This window comes from Diadema antillarum, unplaced genomic scaffold (genome assembly GCF_040938485.1).
Source record: "Diadema antillarum isolate AM-2024a unplaced genomic scaffold, OU_Dant_1.0 scf00000020, whole genome shotgun sequence".
NCBI lineage: Eukaryota > Metazoa > Echinodermata > Echinoidea > Diadematoida > Diadematidae > Diadema > Diadema antillarum.
The window spans coordinates 1,377,611-1,402,210 of record NW_027270909.1 but is presented as its reverse complement, the minus strand read 5'-3'; the positions used below and the strand labels follow the sequence as shown (position 1 = coordinate 1,402,210).

General features: G+C 36.2%; 1 protein-coding gene across 1 annotated transcript in view; it reads left to right on the top strand.

Moving 5' to 3' along the window:
- The window catches only part of LOC139729410 (uncharacterized), a 50,872-nt gene that overhangs the window by 15,879 nt on the left and 10,393 nt on the right, over positions 1-24,600 (top strand). The window contains exons 4-8 of the mRNA XM_071640341.1: positions 1,601-1,936; positions 3,156-3,602; positions 4,201-4,530; positions 5,096-5,491; positions 12,479-12,724. Of these exons, the coding sequence (XP_071496442.1) occupies positions 1,601-1,936; positions 3,156-3,602; positions 4,201-4,530; positions 5,096-5,491; positions 12,479-12,724 (1,755 nt within the window). The remainder of the gene's footprint in view (positions 1-1,600; positions 1,937-3,155; positions 3,603-4,200; positions 4,531-5,095; positions 5,492-12,478; positions 12,725-24,600) is intronic.

Below are 24,600 nucleotides of genomic sequence, written 5' to 3'. Positions count from 1 at the left end.
TAAAATTTGTTAAGATCGCAACTGCTGGTCTGTAAATTAATAAACATGTCGTAAAAAAGGAACCAGAGGGACTCGAACCTTTCACGTACTGCTTTCTAGGCGGCTGGTGCATGGTAGTGCGCTGCCCGGAAAGCAGTAGATGACAGGTTCCAGTCCTGCTGCCTTTTCGAGACATGTTTGTTAATTTCAGATCAGCATTTGCGATCTTAACAAATTTTATTTGTAGAAGGAGGCAAATTGAATAAACTCTTACCTGCAAACAGATTTTCTTTATACCTAGACGGTCGTTTGAATGGGGTTCGTTAGTTTGTGGCGTCAGTAACAAAGGTTCTTTAATACCAATATGAATTAAGGTCTTTTAGGTTCATTATTGAATTAAAACATGTAGGAATAGGGTTCGTTATTCTGGAGATTCTTTGATTTTGAAGTGAAAAGACGGTGCGAACTTACGAACCTTCGGAATTACCAAGCCGTGCGTATTTTCATTGTCTGATTGGAAAACTTTGGAATAAAGAACATTACTTAATTTTGAGATTGACAAAGCTTCATAATGAAGAAGATCAACCATCTTGAGAAGGTAACTCACGTAGACAAAATGTGGCTAAATCTGTAGGTTTGCATGATTTATAAACACATTTACATCTCTGCGTCATTATGACGATGATATATGTACATATATACCATATTTGTGTAGACGTATATAAAGCATATGAAGAGTTTGTTCGCAAAAACCAATAAGTCCATATTTGCCAAATGGAGATATTTGCGATTAAAGGTCAAGAAAAATAAAGAGAAAAATAAGCACATTTTTGCTTCTTTTGACCATAACTTCAAAAATGTATCTTTTTATGTAGTGACCAATATATCATTTAAAAGTTATTATTTTGTACTTTATGACAGAGACCGTACATAAAATCTTCAGAAATGGACTTATCGGTTTTTGCGAACAAACTCTATTATATTATAACACGTTTTGATTTTCGTGGAGAAAAAAATCAAAGGTATGTATAGATCTATATATAGTACATGTATAAATGTTTATGTATATATATATATACATATATATATATATATATATATAATATATATATATGTGTGTGTTTATGATAATTATAATAATAACAATAATATATATATATATATATATATATATATATATATATATATATATAGTTGAGACAATGAAATGATGACAAAAGACGTCGCAAGAAGCCGGCTGGTGGGAAGCTTTCGACCATGTCGACCTTGGTCTTCTTCAGCTTTATCATCTGCTATTCAAGCAGAGTAACTTGGGTGTCTTGTCGCTGTCATCATTACATCGTCTCGACTATAATTCTTCCTAAGATGACAGAGGCGTACGGTATGAGTATCAGCATCATCGTACAGTATATGATATATATATATATATATATATATATATATATATATATATAATATTCATATTTGTTCTTGTTTTTATCAAAAGTATTTATTTTCTTTAAAATCAAGACGTGTTGAGCTATAGGGATATACAGATCTATAGGTGTCGCGAATAAATAAAAGCGCACAGCAAACAGTAACTTACGTCTTACCGGCACACATTAATATTTTACGTGCTCAGATCCGCCAGTCATCACCGATGCAAGTCGTGTTCTTCAGTATGGTGACCAGGCGATCCTGAGGTGTCAATATGAAGAGGCGATTTATATAGTTCAGTGGAAGAAGGGGAGGACCAAAGACGATTCAGAGGTGCTGGTTCAAATTGTATTGGACCGGGACAGTAACCGGACTCAGCGAGAGTTTCCTCCGGGCTACCAGGGTTGGTACAACATGACCGATAACTTCTCTCTTGTCATCAACTCAACAAGGATACAGGATGGAGGAAGGTACTTTTGTCTTGTGTCAGATCTGGCAACCTCTATAATTCTCTCAAACTCGACGTATGTTGACGTTGTTGGTAAGTACATCCTTGCATTTTGTGATGACGATTGAGAATAATTAATATGATAATAATACATTTATAAAGATGACACAATCAATGTCCCAGAATGTATTTGTTCTACACTTTGGCTAAAGGCGATATTATAGTGAACCAACAGAATTAAACGATGGGCGTAATTTGGACCCGACGTTTCCTCTCAAGGTAACTTATCCACATGAGTATACATTCGTCAATGATTTAAAATGTATCATGTTAGGATCGTTTTGGGTGTTAAGTGTGAGAATTAGGCATGGATAAACCAGGAAAAGCCGTCCTCAGACTAATTTTAGAAAAATTTGACTACTATAGGACTCTCTCACAACGCTTTGATCCTACAACAAGACTTTAGCACATCATGTCAGATCTCTACCTCCATAGGTGTTTTCATATAGATTCCTACCTCTACATGCTTTAGGCTGAATCAGTGCCAGGTGAAAAATTAAACAAAAACAAGCGCAGCAAAATTGTCACTACATTCAGCCTCTAAGTAAGTAGAGAATACAATAATTTGTCAATACAATTTTAGCTTAATGTGATAATTTCGTGTAGCTTTAAATCTTTCCCGTGATAAAAACATTAGAAAATCGAATAGTCATATCGCTCCCGTTCTGAATTCTGCAATTTTCAATCGACGACTTTGTGGTATAGGCCCTACGTAATCATTCTTACACATATCTTTTCTTTTGAATAATCAAAAACTTGGCAAAATATTTACTTACAATGCAACATTGTTTTTGCTTAATTTGGACCTGAGCTTTAGTGAAAGAATGCGGATAAATAAAACTGGAAAATGGAAAACCCTGACTGAACGTTTCAAGGAAAGTGACATGACCTGTATTTATTAACTATAGGTGTGCCTATATATCTCTATGTTATTGTGTGTTTGAGTGCGATGACCTCACGAGAAAAAAAAAACCAAGACATAACTTTCTTTTTCTTACCTTTCTTATCACATCGTTTGATTACCCTTACCTTAGCTCGCGTGTAGTGAACGAAACCGTGACACCATGTATATGATGCATTTCTATTCGTTTGAATTATGTATGATTCACGGTATATGGCTCTGAAGTGATATCATTTCTCTTCGTGGAGACGAAATGTTTACATGGTATTACTACCATTACATTTTGCTGTTATTTGAAATGTTATAACCGCAACATTGACGGAGGTGTTAACTTTTGTGTCCTACGTGCAGCCACACCCAAAGAAGCATTTCCGGAAATCAATACCTGCATGCCGATCAGTACAAATGGATCAGTGCAAACTTGCGAAATCTGTGAGGACAGAAACACGACAATAACTCTCACATGCACTGTGACGGGGTACTATCCCAACATCAGCTTGTCATTCAGCGATGCCTCAAACATGACAAGCATGACTAAAAGAAATATCTCTAACGATTCGGAAGGACTACTCACCCAGGTTGTTACAATAGAACTGTTTGTAGGAACCGAGGAGATGTGTGGTACCTCGTTGGTGAGAGCCAACCCGGTTACATGCACAGCTAGCATGGCTAGCGGGCTACCTTTCGGAACCACGAGAACAACGCAGGGTGTGTTTACGCCTACAGAGACTAAAGGAAACCAGACGGATAGAAATGACGCTGTAGCCATATGTGTTCAAGACAGCAGCACATGTAGACGTGAGTATAGAAATATATGTTTTTTGGTGTCGTTCATATGGATTTGAAGCATTTGTGCCATCACTTTGGCTGAGAGAATCACGTCCAGCTATATCTCTTATCTTTGACCAAAGAAGAACGACCTACGACATTGCGTTTCGTTATTTTAGTAAACTTCAAAATTTAATAATAACAACTAATAGACTCCTACGTTTGCAGAACATCAAACGTGTCAAAAGCATAGACTATAATCCTGTCTCATGGTGCGTTTATCAACTCACTTCCGACGCAGAATATAGGTGAAGAAACAACTTTCAGGGAGGTTTTGGCAATTAGGCGCCGTCAAATATATCAAAAAGGTGAATGACGTAAGCACGCATAGTTTGATACTCATAATCTCGCTCCGCCTTTCTTATACAATACCTTAATCACGACCAAGCAGCCTATAACATGATTTACTCTTAAATTTAGTTTTGTTGTTGTTGTTTCCATGAAAATCAAGATGTGATAAAATATAGGGATAGAATTACGTAAAGAAGTCAGGAATGATCAAAGAGCACAAGGACCGCACCTTCCATATTATGTCTTAAAGACAAACGGGAATATTTTACGTACTCAGATCCACCTGTCATCACCGATGATAGACGTGTTCTTCAGTATGGTAAAATGGAGAACCTGACGTGTCAATATGAGAAGCCGGTTTGTGCAATCTACTGGATGAAAGGAGATACCTGTGCAGATGCAGAGCAGCTTGTCGAACTTAACCTCTACCATGAGATAAGTTACCGAGAAGGTCTTGGGTACGACCAAGGTTGGTACAACATATCCGAAGACTGCTCCCTCGTCATCAACTCAACAAGGATACAGGATAGAGGGTGGTACTTTTGTGTTGTGTCAGATCGAGCAACCGGAAGACGTATCGTCAACTCGACGTATGTTGACGTTGTAGGTAAGTTCCTTCTTTTGTGTTTATCATTATGACCTCTGGAAACGATTAATATGAAAACGATGTATTAACAACGAGAATATAATCATCCCGGAATTACACGATACCTCTTCCACGCAATGACGAATGAGACATGGCGGGTCAACGGCTAATAGCTAAACGCCATTTTTGACCCGATTTTTCCTTTTAAGGAAATGTATCTACATCGTTACACGTCCGTCCATGATTTTAAATTTGTTTGGTTCGGCTTGCTTTGGGTGTTAAGTGCGGGATTTAGACATGAAGTTGATGGACCAGAATGAGCCGTCTTCAGATTAATTCTGCATAGCTTTTGACTACTAAAAACCTATTAACAACACTTTGATCATACAACGAGACTTTAGCACATTGAATTCGCCTATACGTGTAGTGAATAGAACGGTGATGTTATGCATTTCAGTGTTTAGTTTCTTTGCATTTTAGGCTTTATAAAGCATATTGTTCTGAAGGATGGATATTTAGATACTAACATCTGCTATAACCTTACCACTGACTGAGGTGTCCATGCATGTGTTCTTTTGATTTGCAGCCACACCCCAAGAGAAATTTCCGGAAATTGATACCTGTGTGCAAATCAGCTCAAATGAATCTATGCAAACTTGCAACATCAGTGCGGATAGCAATACAACAATATCTCTCACATGCACTGTGACGGGGTACTATCCCAACGTCAGTTTGTCATTCAACGATACCTCAAACCAGGCCAGGGTGATTCAGAGAACCATTTCTACTGATACGGAAGGGCTACTGACCCAGGTGGTTAAGATAGAGCTGTTGGTAGGATCCGATCCGGTTACATGCACAGCTAGCGGACTACCTTTCGAAACTGCGAGAACAACACTCGGCATTTTTACGACACCAGAAAAACAGACATTTGGAAACGTCATCACTAGTCCCACATCATCTGTTCCGGACAACGGCGCAAGTGAGTATATACGATATCATTTCGGGCTTTTTTTGTCAGATATAGAGCCAAGACTCTGGCTGAGAGGGTATACGTCAATCTGTTCTGTAATCCTAGCATTCATAAGTACCCTACAAGAAGGTCTCTCTTCCGCCTCCCTGATCCACTGAATTTCATTTACCTTTACTTAGCACTATCCTCGCCAAGAATACTTTTGTTTGTATCGGACCAACCAATTAATGATAATTATAATAAGGTCTTCTTTGTCCAGGGTAGCCTCTCCGGTGTTGCCACAGTTCGACCTGAGGGCACTGCCATTATCATTACCCAAGCGTTGCCAGGTACCCACTTACATATCTGGGTCGAAAGGGATATTGTGGGTAAAACATCTTGTTAAAGTGCGTATAGGAACTGGGCGGGAATCGAACTCGGGTCCTCCGTTTTGGGAGACGGAAGTCTTACCTATACTTGTGACCCACTGTCAACTGGACAGTGCCCCACTGTCAAATGGAATCAACTTACTGATGATTTAAAAGATGCACTAGGTTTTGCTGATTTGAAGAGAAAATTAAAAACATATTTGTTTCCTTTTTTAGATATCACTTGACATTGTTTGAATTACATTTTTTTTCCGTCTCATTTGCATAACTTCTATTAATTACCTTGCTCATGCCAGTGGATAATGTCTGGCAATATCTTACGATATGTTGAGGACCCCAGCTACCTCTCAACTAGTTCTTCCCTCCTTCTTTACTTTTCTTAATTCCTTTCTCATTTTTCTCCATTCCTTTACCCTGTCATCAGCCCTTCACATTGTCTCTTGTTGGGTGTCCTGTCCATGCATATTTTTTTTTTTTATTTACCGTGCGCGTCTTGTGCCTGTGTGTGTATGTTTCCGTTTCCGTTTTCGTTGTTTTCTCTCCTTTTTTATTATATATTCGATTTATTGAGTGGCCCACATATCTACAAGCTTGTTTTTTTTTTACGTGGGTCTTGTCTCCAACAACACAATTATTTTGAACAATTAGTTTGATATGTATATGAACATATATATATATATAGAGAGAGATATATATATATATATATATATACATATATGCATTGCTGTAATACGCAATATTGTATCCCCCGTCCCCCACAACTTGTATCAACAAAAATTTGCTTTTGAAAAATAGTATTTCATATGAATTTTATTAAAGCGAAAGTAAACAACCTACTTCATTGCGTTCCCTTGTGGGATAAGAATGTTTGTCCTTGTTAAACTGAAATAGTGAGAAGAAAGAAGATGGCAACTTACCATTATGTAAACGAAACGTAAAGCGTGAATTTTGCAAAAAAGTGGTGCCATTTACCTTGAGTGTTTTTAATTCTGCGCAAAAGGATCTGAATGGTCTCGATAACCTGAATTGGTATATTATCAATGTGACTTTTTGAAGTTTCCCATCCTAATAAAATGTGCACCCACCTTTGATTAGGACTTCTTTGTTTTTGAATTGAGTTTCATTGAATTTTACATCAGCTACTGCTGTACAAAGAACTTCCGTTATGCGTTTGGAAATCCAGTACCATAAAACCTGTGGTAGGGTCCATGGTGATCAATGACCAACCCAAAAGGTTGATGCACAAACGTAAGCTTCGCAATTATAATTTATTTCTGAATGTTTGTTGGCCAACATACAATGAACATTCATTGTCCTCTTAGTTATCAGGTTAAATATTTTCAGCAGCAGTCAATGGCAGTAGTAGTAATAGGTCGTATTGCTAATATTATATTCCACAGTTACCATTGCGGTGCCCGTGACTCTAGCCGCATTATTCGTAGTTATCATCATGGTAATTCTTTACCGGAAATATTTTCATAAAGAAGGTAAGTTCACCATACATTTTTCTTCACATGATGTTCCGCCGTCTGTGTGATATTTCAACATTATAAGTGATTATGCTGAAAAAAATCTGTGATGACATAGATAACTTTGTACCCAATTTTTAAAGCCGTTCAAGCATGGAAAATATATTAATTCCATCTCTGGTACAATAGCTATCATTCTTTGATCGTAGAAGCTCCTGGAATAGCACGAGGTAATCACGGCACAAAAGAGGTAGCTCAACATTTAGAAGTATCTACAGAGTACAAACAAGACACGCATGCAACATTCATTTCAGAAATGTTTGTCTCTCCCTTAAGTGTGTAGCAGTGATTGAAACAATCCTGAAAATAAAACGTCACGAAAAAGTTCACATAAATCCACTTTATGGTGAGAGACAAGTTATTTTCCGCATGATTTGTCTCTATTCCAGCATCACACTGTTACCTGCTGATATAGTGATATATATGGTCTGTTTTAGTAGTTATTCTAATAATGATTTATGCGAAGAACATTTCAATTTGAAAAGTGGTTTATCTCCAGAGCAAGTAGAAAGAAAACAAACTAGATAACCATCATCAGATGGAAAGATTCTTCATTATCTATTTTTTCCATTTCCCAAAGAAACATAGATATTTTACAAAACTTGAATTTATAAATTACATTACAATGTACAACAAACGAAATGTATAAGTTTGCAACATATTGAAAGTATACGGAAATGCTGATCATGAGGAGGAATTATAAAGACACTTCTTGTAGGGTACATCCCCCGCCACGTAATACAATAATCCCATGACTGGCATACTGTTATAATATACAAAACATGCATAAATACATTAGACATGGAACACTAACCAACCCTAAACAAACACCACAGATCAATACCTACACAAAGTCTTTGCCATGAGTAGAGAAGGAAGAGAGAGAGAGAGAGAGAGAGAGGGAGAGAGAGAGAGAGAAACTAACCACGTGGTGTGAAGATAAAAAGAGAGCCGCTGAGGAATTTCTTAATTTCAAAATGAAATAAAGTTTTGTTTTCCGGTTCTTTTGCAACCATTAAAGAATCAGTAAAATTTCACAATTTCATAAAGTTGATATGTAAACGTGAACCTTGACGATAAGGCTCAGATAAATTGCTATAGATAATCAAAATTTTTCCTCAAATTATGTTTGAAAGAACTTTAACTATCACAGAGATTATTCCAAAACTTGGGTCTTGCAAATGCAAATATAGATTGTGAAAGAAAGGATGAGTTCAAGGCATATGAAATTCATTAGATTGACGAGTTGGTTATTGTGCATAAATTGGCCGAGATGAAGATGATAAAGATTAGTTATTTTCAAATTTTTGTTTTTCGGAGAATGAAAAATGTGATCGATACAAAATATATTGCAAATCTTATGAAGGGCTTTGTTTTTTTGTTTTTTTTTTGTTTTGTTTTTTACGTGACAGCCTATGGAAAGAAGTTACGTGAGTATTCCCCCAAGCTATGATACCAAAATTGAGATAAAGTTAAATAAAAACTAAATATGTCATATAGAGGGTGGGGTGGGAAAATAAAATTAAACTTTATCAAAATGATACCAGTGTCACGAGATATTGTGTATGACAAATATCATTTTTCATTGATTTATTGACTTAGGGTTGATTTGGAAGAGTTATGATTGATTTCTTGGACTTATAATCGACGATAAGTTTTGATAAAACGAGGCCCTGAATGAACAGGAGACATTTTGGAATGTTGTATGATTATCTCCTTCATGTAAATCTTCCGAGATGCTTCAAACATGTATAATTTCATCGGTATATTAGTCAATTTACTTCATGTTCTCTGATTTCACCTTTTTTTTCAAACAGGATCAGGTGCTTCAAGCTATGAGCCACTACTCCAGAAGAAGGGTACACTTAGTGACTTCCTCGATTAACTATATCTTTCTGTACATTCGGTGTGTCTCTGTCTATAGCACGCATTTCTATTCAATGCCGTCAAGGCGATTTCTCCAAAGAGTTCTGCTGTTTTAAAAAAAAAGTTCGCGGCAAAAATAATGCGGAATGGTGGAAAGGATGCACGGAGTTATTGGTTTTCCCGGCCAATTTCGCACTTTTTTCAGTCCAATTCCTGATTGCTGCATTCAATTTAGCACAATTTGGCGTAGATGGCATGTTCGTTATTTCAATTTTATAATCTTTTTATTCAATTTCAGTTTCGAGCTTTCAAATTACATTTAACATCATTCGAATCAACACTTTTTCAGTTCACATTCGTAAGACAAGGACCTTTTCGCAAATCGTTCATTCAATTTAGCATGATATAGTCACGTGATCACGTATACGCTGCGCTCGTTCATTCGAATTCATTCTTTTGCATCCAATTTCGCGTTTACTGCAGTCAATTTAGTAGACGCGTTTATGCTCTTCTTTCTTATTTCATTTTCATTCATCATAGGTATTGTTTGCAAGAATCATAACATTTGATATTTTCGTATTCATTCTTTATTCTGATATCATCTTTGCGACAGTGCTTTCAAAATATGTGTATATGTCTAATGATAAGAAACATATTATACATATAACATTATATACATTATATATCATAATTATATACATATACATTGTAATGTTCGATAGTATTATTTTATTCACAGATACATTAATCTTAAACTTGTTTTGACATTAATTGGGAGAAGGAGGTATCAATTTACATCGTGATCATTTTTTTTTCATCTGCATGTTTCATTATTTTCATTTGGTGGGTTATACTGCGTAAATCATCATTAGGAATAAAGTTCTTGGATCAGCTCTTGCCATCAATTTGTCAAGGTCATTACCCTCAAATGCTTCTATGATTCTTTCCCTGTCTTCTTGAGAGATATGCCTGTATTTAACTTGTGCTGCCATGACTGGACATACAATGACATAAGAAAGTGAAGTGAATCTATGGTACTGGTGCATGTATAGTTCTAATAACATGTATGAAAGAATAGGGGCGTTACAGAACAACAAACTTGAGTTATTTAGGGTCAAAGATACCTTTACCATATAATTAACATTGTGTTGATGAAACAAAAATTCACATTTAAATACGTATAAATCACGGTTCTCACCTTTTCAAAATAGAAATTACATTACGCCAATTTGAATGAACATGTTTGGAATTTGACTGCCCATACGCGAAATTGAATGACTGAAATACCATTTTCCGCCAGTGCTGGCGAATTTGAATGACTGAAGAGCACGTGCAAATTTGAATGCCCGTTTTCCGAATGCGAAAGGCACATGTGCGAATTTCATAGATAGAAATGCCAAATTGAACGAACAAGTTGCAATTTTGAATGACAGAATGTGCAGTGACGAGGATTTTCGCTAAATTGAATGAACCGTTTATCAAATGGACTGACAAAAGCGCGAAATTGGATGGGAAAACCTATATGTGACCCTGCACCTCAAAACAAACAAAAAGTCGCCAGACATGACTTTTTAGTTAAGACCATATTCTGAAAGAGCAGACTTTAAGCTTTAAAATGATGTATAACTCAAATCAAATGGACTCTCCTAACCTATCTAAATATTGAAAAGAAAGCACAAACCCAGGAAAAGTGTGAAGTGAGAAAAGAGGCTCTGAAGTACAGTGTCCATTCAAGCGCTTAATCTTTACCAAACCGTGCTGGCTGTGCGATGAATGGGACAAAAACAGGAAGTAAACCACCAGAGTAACAACAATGAAGGGATTATCAGATTAAAGTGAAATTCAGCCTGCCTTATTAACACATTCTGTCTATTATTAATGCCAACTTTCAAAGCAGTAGCACTATCTTTTTAAAAGTTATTAGAGTTGAAAGTGAAGAGTGTGCACAAGGTTTTTCAGAAATGAAAAAGGGATTCTAAAGACACACCTTATCACACTATTCTACCAAAAATTTTCGAGATAAACTGCTAAAAAAACACACTTTCCTGCTCGTTTTATGATACCAAATTTTAGCATATTGTAAAAGAAGACCCGCTCTTTCAGAAAATATGAAAAAGTCAAGTTCGGCTAGGTTGACCCATTTCACTTATTTTCAGTCCTCACGCAAAATCAGTGTGTGCGACTTTATGTTCGTTTTGAGGTGCACGGTCGCATATTATATTCAAGCACGTAATGTAGAGATCACGCGCTGTAATGTATGTAAATAATTTATAAATGTGTTTGTGATACATCTTTATCTTTAGACCTATAGTACAGACATGTATGTATGTATGTATGTATGTCTGATGTCAGAACTGTCACTAAACAATAGAGAAAGTTATAAATTAGCGTCAAATGAAGAGCAAATGTGTTCCTTCGTCACGGACAAAACACCAATCTTGCACAGGCTGATTTACCAATGGATCGTAGCATATTCTCACTGAAAATTGATTATGACTAGCTTGATTATCCCTCTTCAACAATTGTATCAATCAAAGCATTCAAACGCTACATATTTCACAGCCCCGACATACCTATTTTTGCAGGATAATGAGTCAACGCAATTAGTAGATTATTTGAGATTATACGAGAACGATTTTTTTCACCCCTCCCCCACCCCCATTCCCCGATTTTTGATGTTGATTATATTGTTTCTAATTTCTTGGTATGTAGCCTTTTTTTTTCCTGAGTTAAATTGTATAGCTCATGCCATTCTGGCTTTTTATGTAATTTCAGTTGTATATTATTTATTGATTTGTTGTTTGTACTGATGGCATGTTTTGTATTTTGGTTGGACCCCTGTGAAAACCAGCTTTTAGCTGACCAGGGCAATCCATCCCATGAGTGGAGAATGAATAAATAAGATAAATAAAATAAAATAAAAATATATTTCCTCAAAATGGAAGCTATGACTTTCACCCACAAAGATCATTGCCGAGATTTTTTTCAATTTGATCTTTGTAAAGAATCAATTATATGAATCTGACAATATCCCTGATTGAACAGATAATTGTGACTGTTAATTTTAATTCCACTGATTCTGTGCAACATTGCTGTCGTTTTGAAATAAAACTCATAGGCAATACTAATTTTAGTTTCAATATATGGGTACATGCACACACTTGTAGTCAGCGTGTAATTCTCAATTATTTTTTAAAAATATAAAGGAATCGTTGCTCTTTGTTGATTGGCAGGTCACATGGTTTCCTTTATTGAACTGTGGTACTTGGTATCTGGGATAGAACCTCGTAAAGCCAGTTCCCTCATGGAAGCAATCAAGGAACTCACAGGAAAAAATCTCCCCGTGGATGTTGAAGCAGAATCTATGTACTCTCTGTTGTGTGAGTGGAAGGATGGATACCGAGGACAGAATCAGCTGAAAGACCTCTTCCGATGTCTGAAGAAACATGGTCTAAAGACACAGGTTGACAGATTAAAAGGTAAAAAAGATACCATTGGATTTGTCTATTGCACTATTATTCAACAATATTTAGGGGAACTTCGTTAATTTTCTTGTTTAACTTTCGCATGATTGTTGGCAACTTTATTTTTCACGAATTGTATTGCTACCGGCTTATGTCACGTATAATGTAAAAGATGTTTTTAAAAGACGTTAACAATGTTTTGCATCACGATTCTAATAGAGAGCGTATTAAGATATCTTTACTAAATCGTTGCTTACTTGAGATATGTGTCACAAGTATGCATCATGCAGCGCAGGTGCTAAAGTTAACATCTGTAGTCATTTCTTGCCTCCTGGGTATTTATTGTGTATTCAATGACATGAGTACATAAGGACAGGAATTAAATGGTTTGTTAGGAAGTAATCTCAATGGGTTTTTCCCCGCGTTGTTTAGGTGTATTGGCTGTTCTTGTTATTCATATTCTTGTCCTGTTCGTTTTTTTTCTTTAAAGCTTATCGGACATGCCGCAAGGATGATAACGAGGAGATTCCCACCAATATGATTGAGAGATTGATATTTGAGATTGACAAACCACAAAAGATAAAGGAAATTTTGGAAAACCTCGGCGTATCTCAACAAAGAAATGACCAAAGCAACAGCCATGAAATGGAAAACTTTGATCCAAAACAATCGTTGAACTCCTGGTATCAAGAATGTAAGACAAGGACGAACCCTTGGGTCCTACTGAACTTGGCAATGGAAGATGCTCAATGCATCCCTACTGACCGGAATTTTTTCAAAGGTAACGATGGAAATATTATAAGAGGCGACTTTGTTTTTGTTTATTTTAATAGATCGGGGAAAAAGGTAATGCCACTAATAATATCATTTGTCATTCAGTGTCTCAGTGGCAACGAAACCTGTTTAAAGCAACTAATTCCCGAACTATCAACTTTGAACCTCTGTAAGCATACTATATCTCTTTATATATACATATACATATACATATATATATATACACACACAAATACAATATATATTTTGATGTATATATTGTATTTATACGTCTATATATATACATTTATATATATATATATATATATATATATATATATATACATTGTAAATATATATAGAGAGAGATGTATATATTATGATATGTGACCGTGCATCACAAAACAAACAAAAAGTCGCACCCCTTGATTTTGTGTGAGGACTCAAAAAAGGTGAAATGGGTCAACCAAGTCAATCCTGAGTTTTTCATATTTTCTGAAAGAGCTATCCTTCTTCTACATTATTCTTAAGTTTGGGATCATAACATGAAAGGAAAAGTGTGTTTCAGCAGTTTTTCTACAACTCTTTTTTGGGGGAGAGTAGAATGATCAGGTATGTCCTAGAGGCCCATTTTCATTTCTTAAAATCCTTTGTACACTTTTTATTTTCAAATCTAATAACTTGTGAAAGGATGAAGCTACTGCTTTGAAAGTTGGCACTAATCATGATCATAATGTGTTGATAGAACATACTCAATTTCAGCTTAATCTGATAATCCCTTTATTGTTGTTGCTCCGATGGTTTACATCCTGTGTTTTGTCCCTTTTACCGCACAGCTAGCACGGCTTGCTAAGGATTAAGTGATTGAATAGATCCCGTACTTCCGAGCCTCTTTTCTCAGTTCCCACTTTCCCAGAGTGTGAGCTTTCTTTCCAGTATTTAGATAGATTAAGAGAGTCCATTTGTATTGAGCTATACATCATTTTAAAGCTTAGAGTCTGCTCTTTAAGAATCTGCCGTTGACTAAAAATCCATGTCTGGCGACTTTATGTTCGTTTTGTGATGCAGGGTCACATATACATTTCTCTATATATAGAGACAAATTTTTTATATCACGAAATCGAACTAGTGATATCACAAATTCAATTTGTGATATAACAAATTCAATCGGAGATATCACCAATTCACATTCTGGATATAAAGAAATAAATTTTGTGATATCACTAATTATGATTTGTGATATCTTTAATTTACATGGAATTTCAGCACTTATCTTTCGCAAAAAAAAAAAAAAAAAAATCATTTAATTTCGAGCACTAGTTTTGCTCGGGAAAGCAACTGTGATTTAGAGCGTTAGTTGAGCGCCGAAATACACAGGGAATTCGAGCTTTAGTCCAGTGCAGAAAACCAGTGGGAATTCGAGCGTTAGTTGAGCGCAGAAATACACAGGGAATTCGAGCGGTAGTTTTGCGCTAGAACTCAATTGTGAATTAAAGCGTTTTTTTTTTTTTAGCGCGGAAATAGAAAGGGAATTCGAGCATTAATTTTGCGCTGAAATTCAATTGTGAATTCGAGCGGGGCGCAGAAATACACAGCAAGCAAATTTGAGCTTTAGTTTTGCGTTGAAATTCACCCGTGAATTTGAGCGTTAGTTGCGGGCATGGAATACACTGTGAATTCGAGCGTTAGCTTAGCGCAGAAATTCCGATAGAATTTCAGGTGTTATCTTTACATAGAATATAACGATAGTAAAAGAAAAAAAAAACTAAATGAAGAGTTTTGGAAACCCGTGTTTCTTTTTATACATTCCGTGATTGATGTGTTGTCAATTCAATACTTCAAAGTAACATATTACATATGTATTCCTTTTTCCCCCGTCTCGTTTCTCGCCACTGATTTAGCAGAGACTGGTTGACTTACAACTTTTGTTTGCGTTTCTCTTAACTCTGTGAAAGATACTATCTCCCGGCCTCCCCCTGTAACTCCTCAAAGTTAACAAAAATGTATCATTGCACAGATTAACAAAATTGAAGTCCTTATTAGGCCTACTATTACTTTCTTCTCACTACAAATTCTAACTGTTTGTTTGCCATGCATACTGCTGCACCAAACTCCTCAGAAGATCTGAAAATCTTCACTCTTCTTGCTCTGGTCTGAAGACTTTTGGGCTTGTGGATTCCAGTTTTGCTCTCCCCGGTTTAGGTTCTTGAATAAATTTGCCTATAACAGATCACACTTCAAATTATTTCACAAAATCATTGACAAATTGCGGTAGACAAACTGTATACCCAACACTATTGGTCTTAATGGATACACCCCATTGTTCTGGAGGAGTGATAGTAAGAAAATGTCTTTAGGAGAAACAAGTGTGACCACCAGTCGACACCAGTGGTTGACATTTTGGCAGGTTTACGACTCCCTCTTCGCAGCCTGCACGAGTCACAGTTTCTCTATCTTATTCTCCGCTGCTAACATACACAGACCAGAGGGGTGTATCACCCCTAAATGTAATATCAACGCTAAATGTAATATCGACCCTAAATGTAATACACCTTAACCCTAAATGTAATAACAACCTTAAATGTAATACATTTTAACGCTAAATGTAATAATCGAGTCAACCCTAAATGTAATACAGTTTAACCCTAAATGTAATAACCGGAGACAACCCTAAATGTAATACATGTCAACCCTAAATGTAATATCGACCCTAAATGTAATACATGCCAACCCTAAATGTAATATCGACCCTAAATGTAATACTTTTTAACCCTAAATGTAATATCGACCCTAAATGTAATACATGTCAACCCTAAATGTAATATCGACCCTAAATGTAACACTTTTTAACCCTAAATGTAATATCGACCCTAAATGCAATACATCTTAACCCTAAATGTAATATCGACCCTAAATGTAATACACCTTAACCCTAAATGTAATAACAACCCTAAATGTTATATATTTTAACGCTAACTGTAATAATCGAGTCAACCCTAAATGTAATACATTTTAACCTTAAATGTAATAACCGGAGACAACCCTAAATGTAATACATGTCAACCCTAAATGTAATATCGACCCTAAATGTAATACATGTCAACCCTAAATGTAATATCGACCCTAAATGTAATACTTTTCAACTCTAAATGTAATATCGACCCTAAATGTAATACATGTCAACCCTAAATGTAATATCGACCCTAAATGTAATACATCTTAACCCTAAATGTAATATCGACCCTAAATGTAATACACCTTAACCCTAAATGTAATAACAACCCTAAATGTAATACATTTCAACCCTAAATGTAATATCGACCCTAAATGTAATACATCTCAACGCTAAATGTAACATCGACCCTAAATGTAATACATCTTAACGCTAAATGTTATAACAACCCTAAATGTAATACATTTTAACGCTAAATGTAATAACAATATAGTTGTAATTCATGTCAACCCTATAAATGTGATACATCTTGACGCTTAATGTAAGTACCACCCTAAATGTAAAAACCTCATTATAGAAAGTGTAACCAACGCAGAATATCGGGCAAAAGGTCAGGGGGTATATGATGGGGATATGACGCAACTTTTTACAGCACTCTTGAAAGAACAGCAATAGTTGCTTAGATTTGTTTTTGTTGTTTACCCAGGTAAAGATCACGTAGTCTTATTAATTCCTTTGTTTGCCGCAAAGTTAATTAGGTACATTTCACATAGTTTTTCTTTTTAATCTATACCTTTATCATACAATCACATAAACATTTTGTATTCCAATCGTCATTCAGTGTTCATGTTAGTTTAAAGTTTTGATGAAAAAGAAAAAAAATGGGCAAAAATTCTCTGCAAGGAAATTCTGAATATGAATAATATTGCAAGACAAAAACAAACATATACCTACTGATGAAACGGGATGATAGAGCGAGTAGATTGAGAAAATTAGAAATTAGAAAGATTTAGAAAGATTTCGCAAATTCTTTACGAACCATCATTATCTATGTAATGCTTCAATGACGAAATATCTGTCACACATTGACATGGCAGCAAATCACTGTCCGAAATATTAGCCTCATGACATTGTTCACTGGTACACCTGGTAATCACTACTATACTTAGTGACACGAAACTGGGACAATTGGTCGTGGGGAGGGTACACGAAATAAATTTAAAAATGCCAGTAAAGCAAAAAGAAATAGATGTCTTTTTTTATCATCTTTGAGTCACCATTTGTATATTGACTTTTCTATGATATATAAATGTATGAGTAAGGCAAACTGACTTAACATTTGCCCATTTTTTTTCTTTTTCAACAAAACTCTAAGCAATAAAGAACACTGAATAAAGATTGGAATATAAAATGTTTATGTGAGAGTATGATATTTAAGAACTATGTCACATGGACCTAATTAACTTTGCAGCAAACAATAGATTTAATATGACTGTGTGATTTTTACCTGGGTAAACAACAAAAACAAGTCTAAGCAACTATTGTCGTTCTTTCAAGAGTGCGAGAGAAAATTGCGTCATAATTATCTCCTTCGTATACCCCCTGACATTTTGCCCGATATTCTGCGTTGCTTACCCTCTCTATAATCAGGTGTATTACATTTAAGGTCGTAATTACATTAAGCGTTGAATGTATTATATTCAATAGGGTTGACATGAATTACATTAAGGAGTGTTATTACATTTAGCGTTAGAATGTATTACATTTAGCGTTAAGATGTATTACATTTAGGGTCGATGTTACATTTTGCGTTAAGATGTATTACATTTAGGGTTGGAATGTATTACATTTTGGGTTGTTATTACATTTAGGGTTGAGGCGTATTACATTTAGGGTCGATATTACATTTAGGGTTAAAATTTATTACATTTAGGGTTATTATTACATTTAGAGTTGAGGTGTTTTACATTTAGGGTCGATATTACATTTAGTGTTAAAAAATATGACATGTAGGGTCGATGTTACATTTAGGGTTAAAAAGTATTACATTTAGGGTCGATATTACATTTAGGGTTGACATGTATTACATTTAGGGTCGATATTACATTTAGGGTTGACATGTATTACATTTAGGGTTGTCTCCGTTATTACATTTAGGGTTAAAATGTATTACATTTAGGGTTGACTCGATTATTACAGTTAGCGTTAAAAAGTATTACATTTAGGGTTGTTATTACATTTAGGGTTAAGGTGTATTACATTTAGGGTCGATATTACATTTAGGATTAAGATGTATTACATTTAGGGTCGATATTACATTTAGGGTTAAAAAGTATTACATTTAGGGTCGATATTACATTTAGGGTTGACATGTATTACATTTAGGTTTAAAAATTATTACATTTAGGGTCGATATTACATTTAGGGTTGACATGTATTACATTTAGGGTCGATATTACATTAGGGTTGACATGTATTACATTTAGGGTTGTCTCCGGTTATTACATTTAGGGTTAAAATGTATTACATTTAGGGGTGACTCGATTATTACATTTAGCGTTAAAATGTATTACATTTAGGGTTGTCATTACATTTAGGGTCGATATTACATTTAGCGTTGATATTACATTTAGGGGTGATACAAGGGGTGATTGCCTCGGTCGGTCCTCCGCATTACAAACGCGTAATATCCTTTTATAAAACACATACGCATATAACCACACATTATCATCGATTTGGTGAAGAGTCTTACTTACGGGGGACTACACATGAAAAATGTATCATAATTAACAATAACGTAGCAATATAGCCGATAACTTGAGGACCAGAACGGTGAATTAAATGTAGGCCCTATAGTGAACATAGTATCATCGAATTCATGATATGTTGCAAAAACAATTTGTATCAATAATTCATCGAATATAATACCTTGATGATTATCTAGGTAACGATTCATGTGAAAGTCCCTAGCTTATTTATATAGTTATTTGTTTTTGAACATTGTTCTAAGAAAGTTAGCAGTAGTATACATTCCATCTGAATATCAGCTCAAAACTAATGTTCCAATTCCCTGTGTATTTCTGCGCTATTATAAACAAACGCTCCAATTCACAGTTGAATTCCAGCTCAAAACTAACCCTTCGAATTCCCTGTGTATTTCTGCGCTAAACTAATGCTTTAATTCACAGTTGAATTCTAGCGCAAAACTAACGCTCGAATTCCCTTTGTATTTCTGCGCTCAACTAATGCTCGAATTCACAGTGATTTACTGCACTGAACTAACGCTTGAATTCCCTGTGTATTCCTGCGCTCAACAAACGCTCTAATTCGCAGTTGAATTTCAGCGCAAAACTAACGCTCGAATTCTCTGTGAATTACTGATATCACATATTCGAATTTGTTATGTCAATAATTCAATTTGTGATATCACAAAATGGAATTTATGATATCAGAATTTCGCATTTTTTACATCACAAATGAGAATTCTTGATATTACAAATTCAAATTTGTGATAATACAAAGTTATTTCGTGATATCACAAATTAGAATTTGTGATATCAAATATCAATTTTGTGATATCACGAAATACCATTGGTTTTTCCCATAAAACGTATTTTTTATTTCAAGAATTCGAATTTCTATCACAAATTCATTCAGTGATATAACAAATTGAACTTTTTGATATCACGAATTCGAATTTCTGATGTCACAAATTAAGTTCATGTGCTACACTTCCGGGAATTTGAGATAACACAAATTTCATTCTTGATATCACAAATTGAATTCTTCATATCAGAAATTTGATTTTCTTTTTTATCTCAAAGTGGATTTCGTAATATCAGAAATTAACTTTAAATGTAAGAAAGGCCTGTCAAATGCTCCAATTCCCTGTGAATTTCTGATATCACATATTCGAATTTGAGATATCAATAATTCAATTTGTGATATCCCAAAATGGAATTTGTGATATCAGAATTTCGCATTTTTGATATAACAAATAAGAATTCTTGATATCACAAATTTATTTCGTGATATCACGATTTCGAATTTGTGATATCAAAAATTCATTTTGTGATATCACGAATTGCCATTTTTCACTTTAAACAAATTTTTATATCAAGAATTCCAATTTCTGATATCACAAATTCATTCAGTGATATCACAAATTGAATGAATTTTTGATATCACGAATTCGAATATGTGATATCACAAATTCAATTTCAATGCAGACCTTATCAGACACTTTTGAGTACAGCCCTTTCCTTGATAGCATAATCATGATGAGTAGGATATAATTTCAAAGAGAATTTAATAATCTTTCCATTCATATCAAGCATGCATTGAATAGTGCTTACAAACTGGAGAAATTTACAACTGAAGTCAGATTTCCATTTTTTTAAAGGGATTTATAATATAATCTCAAAAATATGATTTGCGCTTGAGTAGTTCTTCCGAGTTCATTATGTCACTGCCGGCAACCAGGGATAGCCTGGTGGTATAGTGTCGCTGCCCGGAAAGCCTTAGATGACAGGTTCGATTCCCGCTGGTGATCACACCTTTCTCATACCCATCTTTAATAAATTGAACCTCTGAATCCTGCTTTTTCAGAACTAAGTTATTCGTCTATACACAATGGGATTGAGAAGCAACCTTTCAAACAAAGTTTTAAAATGGCACAGTAAGGAGGTGGGTCTTGAACTCTGGGATTTGAGGGGTCTTTTTCTGGCTTCAGCAAGGCAAGGACTGTTTCGGGATATTGGTTGTGATCAGGCAATAGTAAAACATGTCAAGCAGCACTGAAATGATTAAAGGCCGGATGTCATCAAGTTCATCAGCTGTGTTGTTTTTTCATGGTTTTGATTGCTTGATGAAGTTCAGTCAAGTTGAAATGTCTTGGCACCCTTCAAAACATGCTGCTTGGGCCTTTGGAATCTTCCAACGCTCCTTTTGGACAGTGGTCTGGATTTCTTAGCTGTTCAAAAGAAGTTGATGCGCCACTTGATCGGCTGAGACCAATGTTCTTGGTTATGACTTGTGTGGTTATTACTGAGAACTCTCTGGCTTTCCAAGGTTTCCTGATCTACGGAGCCATGTCAGTTGAATGGATGAATTCCTACCATCTTAACCTAATTAGACAGATTACGAAGCTGTAATATTCGAGCAGCACCTTGTTTTGTCATGGATAAAATTGGTGCGACAACCTCGAGATGCTGTGCCTCGCAGTCTCCTTGATTACATCAAAATGTGTCGCAGTTGCTTGGGAGAGCAGACAGACCCTTGATCAATCAGTCCGTATCCTCAGCATTTTTTTTTTTCAGTTAGCCTTCCTCAGGTCCGATCTTCGTCGGAGTGGGATCGTTCGAGGGATGGTGTCAGCATTAAAGGGAAGCAGCCCTGAGATTTTCACTGTACTGATAATTAAGAAGAGTAAAAATATAAACTTTCACCAATTTATACGCTTGGACATCAAAAATTGTCTCCGTACGCGATTTTTGAAAAATAATTCCTGCAAGCGATCGTGAAAGAGCCGGCAAAAAGATGCTACGTAGTGCATGCCCTACTCACCAAGTTGACAGCCGTGCCTCTAAAAACCAATTTAAGTGTTCAAATGATTAGTTGCAATTTTATCATATAATGTGAAAGTTTGTGGTTTTATAATTTCAAACAAAATATTTCAAGCTTAGATATATATAATTTACGAAAAATTAATATTGTAAACATAAATTTATATGTATTTTTAAACCAAATATACCATGAACTTGACATCAAATAGGCACGGTCGTTTTCTAGCTTCCGTCCGTGTTGCATACTTCTTAGCGTAGAAACCACTCTCGTGCGCAAATCCTTACCATTTCCATACCAATGTATACATACACAGTACACTCGACTCCGTCCAGTCAATTTTGGCATTCAAACCGAAGATAACCTGTGCATGAGAGAGTCGAATTCTTAGGAAAATATTGTTTGTATCTCAATATTTCCGTAAGTAGTCAGATAATCGCCTTTCCTCGAAAAAAAAAAATATGACGTGAGCCGGGAAGGATAAACACAGGGGGTCGTAGGGATATGGTTTCGCTCCACTTTGCCGTGCATGTCCAGTCGGCACTGGCAGCAGCTAGCTCAGTGGCACTGTACTGCAGTCCAACCCCGGCTGCAGGCCCACGGTAAATTAAACATAGCTAGCCACTTTCCTTACCTCTCTACGCTTTTTTCCCTCGGTTCTCTTCGAAGTCGATGCTCGAGATGTTTCTGTTTTATAACTCATGTGAGCAAATGGTCAGGATTGCATCTGGTTTCAGGAGTTTTCTCGGTTTATAATCGAGGGCCACAGCCTGCCGGTCCACGTAAAAACATCGCTTCACAAATTGTTCACGCACAGGTAGGTCACAACACGATTTCGAGATTTTGTAGGCCCTAAGTTTCTTATGTTCGGCATCGTTGTACCGATATTTCCCAGCCACACAGCTCACCTTTCACGATACTTTTGTTGGTCTGGGACGGAAAAAAGGATTTTCCTGGGAAATTTTCTGCACGATGCGAGCAAAACTACTAATGTAAGATAGCCTGACCAGACGACGCTGAATGCGGTCGCCCCTGTAGTGTACTAGCAGGCCTGTGTAGAATCGTTTCTACCTACAAATATGTACACTCTGTACGTACTATAGAACATGCATGAGCGGCGACAGGTAGGGCTGCAGCTGCGCTTGAGACTGGAAAAGTGCGAAGGGCAAACCGCGTGCGGGGTGCGTACGCGTATCTACCGTAGATCTATCATCTAGTTGTACCGTCCACACGTGCGAATATAATACACAATACATACACACACACACAAACACACACACACACACACACACACACACACACACACACGTAGAAACAATGTCAAATACGAGTCGGAGTAGCCACCGACGTCTTCATGCATCCGGGTAAACTAGGGAGCGTACGGATAACGAGCAGAACACGGCTGGGAAGAGTTGTGCATCGACGACGTATGACTCTCCGCCAAGACTTGCTCATTAGCATATTCACCATGCAGAGTCACACTTTTTCAACCAAAATGTACGAGCTTATAGGGTGATTTTAAAGTTTGTTTTTGGTGAAAGTAGTTCATTGGAGGTACCAACAACAACATATTTTTTTAAATTTCGTGAGGACTGTGTCCCTTTAATTGATTTTCAGTCCGATCTGTCAGTGCTGTGACTGTGATATGGGGTCACGGACAGCCAGTCGCAGTGACTGAACTTGGTAACCACTCGGGATAAAGTAAATCAGTTAATGATCTGACTGAGTTATGTCGCATGCATTAGGAGTGTTAAAGCAGAAGGCTGTCGTCAAATAAGCGTAGGCCTATAGCTTGAAGATACGACAGCCTTGAAAGAAAAGGGAAAATGGGCAAAACAGACATCGAAAACAAAAGAAAAAAAAGCATAGTCATTCTGGCATCACATTGCGACAACAAAAGTTGTATAGACACTATATGTACAGAGAATGAGGTGAGTAAGGTGAGTGCTGGTGCAAGTGAAAGAGTCAAGCAGGCGCGCGGTACTAGGTGACTTTTAAGATAACAAAACGTAAATATGCTTATTGAATAGTTTGATGTAAGGAGACGGGGGGGGGGGGAGGTATCAAAACATTAAGAAACTAGAGAAGCACTCTGAGAGCGCAGACCTCCGCCAAGCATGCAGCTCAATTCCACCACTGTTCTTTTTCTTCCATTAGAGGTATCAGTGATTTCCACCCGGCACCCGTACTTAAGTTACAGCATGATAAACATGTGCTGAAAGTCGCCCGATTTCTCAATATAGAAGCCTTTGTTACGTCATAAACCATCAGCTGCACGGCGCGCCTCACCCCAGCAGAAACTAGAGCACGCACTTCAGTGCACGCATGCAAACCTCAAATACGCGGAGACTGAACTCCCAAAATCATCGTCTTCCTATAGTTACAGGGAGATGTGAGAATGTTAAGAGAAGCAATAGAGTATGTAATCTTTGTCAACCACAACTTATAGGAGATGAATTCCATTATTTGTTTGTTTGTCCGGCTCTTTCCACGGAGAGAAAATTGTATCTAGACAGTAACTTCACAAAAAGGCCAAATACTTTCAAAATGGAAAAATTATTTAGTACAACCAACTTGGGCACACTTTTAGATTTGGCAAAATATTGCAATACCATAATGCTTC